At 37.4% G+C, this 7,512-nt stretch overlaps 1 protein-coding gene across 1 annotated transcript; it reads right to left on the reverse strand.

The window, feature by feature from the left end:
- Positions 1-407: 407 nt before the first annotated feature.
- Positions 408-7,187, reverse strand: LOC107805820 (putative sucrose-phosphate synthase 1). The gene is made up of 14 exons (XM_016629905.2): positions 7,059-7,187; positions 6,676-6,868; positions 6,397-6,486; positions 5,496-5,734; positions 5,304-5,367; positions 4,453-5,151; positions 4,143-4,259; positions 3,865-3,996; positions 3,588-3,764; positions 2,887-2,940; positions 2,735-2,797; positions 1,701-2,618; positions 1,469-1,596; positions 408-925 (listed from the first exon to the last, which is right to left on the reverse strand). Exons 2-14 carry the CDS (start codon positions 6,859-6,861, stop codon positions 658-660), a joined length of 3,135 nt encoding a protein of 1,044 aa, XP_016485391.1. The 5' UTR covers positions 6,862-6,868; positions 7,059-7,187; the 3' UTR covers positions 408-657.
- Positions 7,188-7,512: the final 325 nt, after the last annotated feature.

Here is a 7,512-nt window from a genome sequence, read left to right on the forward strand (position 1 = left end):
CATTGATCCGACACATTTGAAGATAGTGAAGCAGATTTGTGGAAAAGGAATATGAAGGATGACATGAAGAAATGTAAGTAAAAAAGATTCTTGAAACACTTTCATACTTGCAAGGAAAGATGTTTCTTGTTTCTTATTAGTAAATTAATCAGTTTAAAGTATGATTTTGGCCGGCAATAAGAAAGTTATCCTAAGAAATGGAATAGTTGAATTACAGTAATTGTGTGAAAAAGACATGGTGATCGTCTTATCACAGTTTCTTTACGTGAAATTTGATTAAACACGCGCGCAAATGCTTTCATCTTTTTGATAACTAGATACTATTTAATAAATTGAATTTACACTCCCTTCATAGACCAGTTAATCAGAGATTTAACATTCACAAAATATTCAGATTAGGTGTCTACTGAAATAACAAACACAAATAGAACTTGAATTTTATCTTATATTGTAGCTCAGTCATTTACAGAATTGCAACTGCAGTTACTAATAATATCAAAAATACAGACTAATTATACCACCCTGGTGTTTGGGTGGGGATGGGAGGAGCACCAACATGGAAAATAAAAAATATTATCCAGAAAAGTACATGAATGTAAAAAGATTACTGAGAACACATAGCAACCAAGACACGGAGCAGAACTGGTAATCTAGCCCCTAGAGAAAACCGAGGTTATTTAGTGCGACACTAATGTCCTCATTGCTGCAACTTCCACATTCAATAATGCTAGGGTTCTTGGCTGGCAAAACATGTTCCAGAGGGTAGTTCCTGTTTGAGTGAACTTTAGAGGCATCGCTGCAAACTCCCTTCAATACCACAGTTTTGTGTATTCCTCCAAGCAATAATTCATAATCTGTGTCTCCACTTTCTCCCACAAAAACCACAAGATTTGACAAGTTTATGCCCCATCGAATGAACATGTACCTGAATGTAAGGTCAATAGTTAATATAGCTTTTACTTATGCATATAAAACAAGTGATCACAACAACAAAATTAATTGCTACACCTTAATCTCTCACTAATTGGGGTTATATGAATCATCTATATCCATCAAAATTTACTCCCATGAACTTTTTAACCTTGTATTTCAACTTAAAAAATCAAAAGTCATTTATTCAATCAAGAAAGCTAGTCGTGGTTCCCCTTCTATGTAATCCTCAGATTTTCAAAGCAATAGTCAAGGTGATAAAGGGGGAATTGTTGGGCAAATCCTTTATTTCAGAAATAGATCCCTTTTTTCTTCAAGATATCTTCAGTGTCACCTCACTTCTTAGTCTCAGTCAAAAGTAAATATCTACTAAAGTCAAAATCCTTAGACAAATTTTACTTACCTTAGCTAATTACCTGTTAAGTCATAAATAAGACTCAAGATCCACGTCTAACAGGATTGACAGTTTGATACTAGCACTGTGAGAATTTGTTGAAAAGAAAGATTCAAAAGACATAGAAGATGGGCAGGATATTACCTGAGGGCTTGTGATCTTGAAGCGAGAACAGGAATCACATTCAGCCTGCTACCACTTTGGCAGTATATTGCATGGCATCTTAGTGCCTGAATTCTCAACAATCTCCTAACTTCCTTCACAGGAGGAACCTAAGGAGGAGATTAAACTCAAAACATTAGAGTTACTTAGATGAGTTGAACACTTAGAGGTAGTATCACCGAACATAGATGCTTTTATGAGGAGGTGAACTTACTAATGAGTGATCATTTATTCTGAAAGAACAGCAATGTGAAGATGCTGAGTCAATCTCTTTTATAGCTATCTCAGCTTTGTTTTTAACTTTGTCATTTAGAGAATCTGCCCAACGAATTATTGTTTTCCTCAGATCTTCTCCACCCCAACGATAATCAATGTGAGATTGATAATCTGAATCTATTGTAAAAGGAGGCCCCGAAGATTTCTCTTCAGAATTTAAACATGGATAATAAACCTCCCCACCACTATTGCAGATATAAGCATCAAAGTCATATGGTTTGAACTTTGCCAACTCCAAAAATGACTGCACCTCAGTAATGGTCAAGGCTGTAGACAAGATAAAGCCACAGTGTGAAGCACTATTATCCTTCTTGACAGTCTCAGTAATTATTTTGGTAATATCTGCCAAACCAGCTGCGGTATCACAATCCGCAGCAATTACAACTAGCTTCCTTCTCCTTGACAGTGAAAACTTACTTTGCTCTGCTTTCTCCATTGACCTACTTACTGGCAGTGGTGAGACCACATTATCCAATTGAATCTTGTTTTTGCTGGCATTTTCCACGAAATCCAGGGCAGTCACTGAAGCGCCACTCTTTTCATTTTTATCCCCGTCCAATGAGAGCTTCAAGCTTAAAGATAGATCTTTAATATCTCTCAAGGAATCTCCAGGTGAATCTGGTTCTGAATCAGAAGACTCATCCTCATTTCGTTTCCATCTCGGCTGCCTTTGTTTGCAGGACATCACTCGCGCTAAGTACGTCTTACAGTGCTCTGGCCAAGAGAAGAGATGTATATTTCGCAATCCGCTACCCCTACATCTTGCCCAAAGCTGCTTATCAGCTACTAGCTTTAAAAGTGCATCAGCCACAGAATGTTGATCATGTGGGTCAACTAGCAAACCATTGTCAAGCACCTGAAATGAAGTTAATAGTCAGACCTCGAACATTAACTTGACATGTCTAAATTCAGCTCCAATTGAAAAACAAAAAAGTCCCTCAAGCAATAAGTTAGCTCCATCAAGAGACAAACCCGGTGAATGTCAACAGGACCACCATTTTTTGTGGCAACGATGGGAAGACCATGAGCTGCTGCCTGTTTGAATATGAGAAATCAGTTTGCAAATGGAGTAAGCATATACACCATACATCTGTTAAATTACGAAAAGGGAAACACATAAGCACCTCAATCAAAGTGAGTCCAAATGGTTCAATGAATGCTGGATTGATGAAGACCCCCTGCAAAATTATGATATTGACAAGTGAAAATTTAACGAAAGATATGAAGCTGATTCCCGCCATGTAAACGTTCAGACAACCTTCCTCCTTTTAGAATTCTCAGCTACTATAACTATGTGAAAAAACATTACTGTCGCTATGAAACTGAAAAGCTTTCAGTCTGTCATTGTTCATTTTATGCCTGTCTTTTCTAAGCATAATGCATCGTATTATAGTAACCTTAAGAATTACAGCCTATCATGAACTAGACAGATTTTGAAATCAATTCTTAGGTCCGTGAAATTAAAGCAGCAATCTGAACACTAAGCCCTCATGAATACTGAGGCACCAGACACTTCCAACTATTGCGACTACTTTTCACTTCTGCTCCACAATCCAAAAATTCCACCTTGCCTTAGGATCATGAGAAAGTTCTAACACGAGGATATGTCATATCATCACGTGATTCACTATAAATGAGTGGTCTATCATCAGAAACAAATAAAAAATGAAGTGATTCATGTGTGTTCAATCTGGCAGTTACTCGCGGTAACACTGTATACTAGTTAAAAGAATGGAAGTTCTGTAGGCAAAAGAGATTATGCGGAACAAGCTATACAAACAGCTTACACCAAGATCACAGATTTGTATATAATTTGATGCTCTACCTTTGATTTTGCAGCCAGACGATATATCTCAGGAACATCAGATTGCTTGTGATGCTTAGGATACGCAACTTGACCATATAAATCATACTTGTCGATCAATTTAAGTATTGAAACAAGGACAGATGAATTTGTACCGGACATTTCATCAATTACATCACGATTTCCCATCACTAATGTCTGCAATGGAACAGAATAGACGAATATTACAAAAAGAACTACAATTAAACCGCAAAATAGGCTTTAAAATATTGATATATAGGGGAAATTTGTAAATTACGAGGTTTGCAAGCTCTCTCAATTGTCGGCATTCTCCAAATGCCTTGACTAGAGTGATTAAGTTTTTCTTTGGGTCAGGCCTGGCAAGAGCAAGTATCATAGGCTTGTGTGGATTGGTAAAGAAGCGCATGACCTGTCAAGGAATTATAATTGAGTTAGGACCTACATCAAATCTTCACAATGTTAAGTAGATGACTGGTTGAAGCACAAATATAAAAAGAAGCCACATAAATCTTCAACATAGAGGATGATAGATTCAAGGAAGATAGTGATTGAAACCTCCAACCAAATAGGCGGATCTGCATTCCCAACATTATGTTCATTCCCTTCGGTTTCTCCATCCATGTCACCTTCATGTGGAACAATATGGTGAAATTCCATTCCTGGAGGAATCACCTGCCAAAGTAAAATAACAAAGTAAATATATACACAAATGGGGAAAGAAAAGAACTAGATAAAGATACAAGGATGATGCAAGAATAACGTGTTCAAGAGAGTCTTCGGAACAGATTATACGAAAAGAAAGAGAGCATATTTTAATTACAGTGAAGACAGAACTAAATCTAAAGGAAAAGATAAAGTGGCTCACCATTGCGCGAGGCATAAATCTGCCATAGCAACTCACATTTCGTTTCATTCTTGCCCTGAGTTTGCGTTCTAACTTTGGATCAAATCCATCATAGAGATTCCATTGTTCTTCTATTTCCTGCTGTGTACTAGTAATTATCATCTCAGATACATCAAGAGACAACTCTTCAGCCTCTATACGCCGCATTATTTTGTAAGTTGCATTTATCTCCTCTTTTGGTTGCCGTCCTTGCTTTAGTAGTTGTTCGAGCTTGTCTCGTCCAAGTGAATGGCCAGTTAAAACCATCGGTACATTTAAAGCCCCCGACAGAAGAGCAGCGGATTCACCGGCATCTGCATAGTGTCCATGAATTACAACAGGCCAAAGTGGCTGCCCGCTACCAGTTTGCTCGCCTAGAACCTTCGACATCTGGACTATATGACTAAGTGCACCATCAACAAATTCAGGAATATGAGGCCAAAGTAACTCTTTTGGGACATATTTATCTTTTGGGCCAAATGGTATGCGGATGATGTAGGCACCACCACTCTCTCCTACTTCATGCATGGTATCTGAAGAGTCTATTAGATTTAGCATTTCTGTTGGTTCACCATAAGTCCAATCTACATCAGGTGCTGATACTTGTCTTGTCAACAAATCAACACGATAAACTCCAGGCATCACGCCTAAAGCTCTAGCTAATTCCACAACATACTTGACCTGAGTTGAAAAATGAAAAACTTAAAACCAACTTCAAAAAACAGAAACACATACTGACACAGAGCATCAAAAAGTTAAGATGATGTAGCAGATAATAGTTATATGAGTAACTGTGCCAACAAAGTGTTGTACAAAGAAAATATCGAAGTTACTTGGCCACCCGTGTCAGAATCCCGACCAAGCTCCATGTTTTCTCCCCTTATTAAGCCATGAAGACTGCAGTAAGGTTTCTGTTAGACAGAACTGATAATAAGAAGACGCTTCAACTTACTCTTAGGACCCGAAGTGTAGTAATTATGGAATAAGCTAAAACATAAGATCTCAGGAACTGAAAAGAATCATGCCTTATCAACACAATGTAAAGTTTCTTTTCCATGTATTGATTAGCCCAATTTGCCATCGCATCAACAGAGCTGACCCTGGACATTCTTCCTCGGACACTATCACCATGAGCAGAGAGGTCACCAACCATATCTACCTTTTCCCCATCCGATAAGTCTGACATATCAACAATTGCCTCTCTGCGTGCCCTTTCACGTTCACGATGTCTTTTCGCCACACGCTGAGCTTCTTCCCCTTCAAGCTGCAAGTATCATAGCAAGGGCAGACATTACTTTCTGATTGAACCAATTATACAATGGTAGAGAGAGCATGTCTCAGTAACCAAGGACATTGACAATAACCAGAGCAAGTGGTAGCAAATGAGAGCTACCACACTGTCCACTGTAATTTGCAAACTGATACTTGTTATAGCAGCTGCTCAGCTTTTAGTGACTTGAGATTATGAATGTACAAATTCATAGCTCTATATCAAGGGAATCGATTGGACAACAAAGAATTTCATATACAGACTGGATAAAGATGTCATTCAGTGGGGAAGAAATTTGCATGGATAATATTATTGGCATTGCTATGGCATTAATAAAAATGTTTCAAAATATTTCTCATAAAGATACAGGCAAAGTTCTAAATATGAAATAAATCTAGTGGAGTGACATTCGGAATGGTATTTGGTAAAGTCCGCAATAAACATTAAACAACATAAAAAATGGTAGTATCACTTATATATTGCGTGTGAATAACCATCCCTGACTTTAAGTCATAAACTCATCAAATTGAAAAATGATGCAATTAAGTGAAGTCAAAGAACTAATGAAATCAAATCTTTTTTAACAAATCAAAAAAAGAAAAAACAATTAGTGAACCAAAAGTACAACCAGGGGTATAATATTCCTAATTATGGACCTGTTTCTTCTTGCGAGTCAAATTCCAAATCCTCCAGCACATATTTTCCAATCTCGTATTCCTTTCCTGCGAATCCCGAATTGACGAAGCCTGTAACAGAATAATTTCAAGAGACCTAAACTTAATACTCATTTCATTGCATATGCATTTCATTTAGGCCCCCCAAAAAAATGTAATTCTCTATCTGCTTCAATTTCCGTATCTTGTGCACAGACATAAATTCACTTGTATAAATTTACTGAATAGGGCCATTAAAATGGCCGGTAAATGAGGACTTACGCGAACCCAAGAGCGGTGAAGATCGGTTTCATCGAAACCGGTGATGACTTCCTCGACGAAGTAACGAGCTGGACTGAACCGACCTCTTTCCCTTAACAAGAGCGACGATGATTTTGGATCGTTGATCGGCGGTCCTACGTCCAGGATCGCCTCTAGGTAACTGTTTATCCATTCGTTTCCTGCCATTTTCAGACTAGAAAGAAAAAGAAAAAAAACTCCAATTCTTCAGTAAATTTCAAACTTTAATGTTGTTTAAACGTGTACAGAAAATTTTATGTAGTGTAGTGTGCATTGCTGTAATATCAGTGTGTGTGTTACTCTGCGTGAGTGAGTGTGAGAGAGAGAGCTGAGAAGTGAGAATGTGAAATGGGGAAATGAGAAACCTTTGCTTGCATTGTATGGCAGTTTTTGCATGTGTGTGCGTGTGTGTGAGAGAGAGAGACGGTTAGAGCAGTGCGTCCAGTAGTTACGGAAAAGGTCCATATGCAAAATAAACGGCGACGTAGGAGGTGGTGACCGAGTGAGAGGCTAAACTAGTAAATTAGTTATTCTCTTAAATTTACTTTTTTTCCTTAAATTTATTAATGCATAAAATGACAAAATTACAAGAAAAATAATAAGGAGTATATAAGTTAAAGTAATTTATTTTCTTTTCAAATTATTTAAATATTATTTAAAGATTTGTGTAAATTAAGATACACCTAAAAAAATATGATTGACAAGATGAAATTAAACATCTACTACAATACCTTTAAATTACTATCAACGCCCTCCATTGAACCAATTTTGGCAATGATTATAGGCATGTTAAAACTTGGACACGTAGCGTAAACAAAG

This window comes from Nicotiana tabacum, chromosome 23 (genome assembly GCF_000715075.1).
Source record: "Nicotiana tabacum cultivar K326 chromosome 23, ASM71507v2, whole genome shotgun sequence".
Classification (NCBI taxonomy): Eukaryota; Viridiplantae; Streptophyta; class Magnoliopsida; order Solanales; family Solanaceae; genus Nicotiana; species Nicotiana tabacum.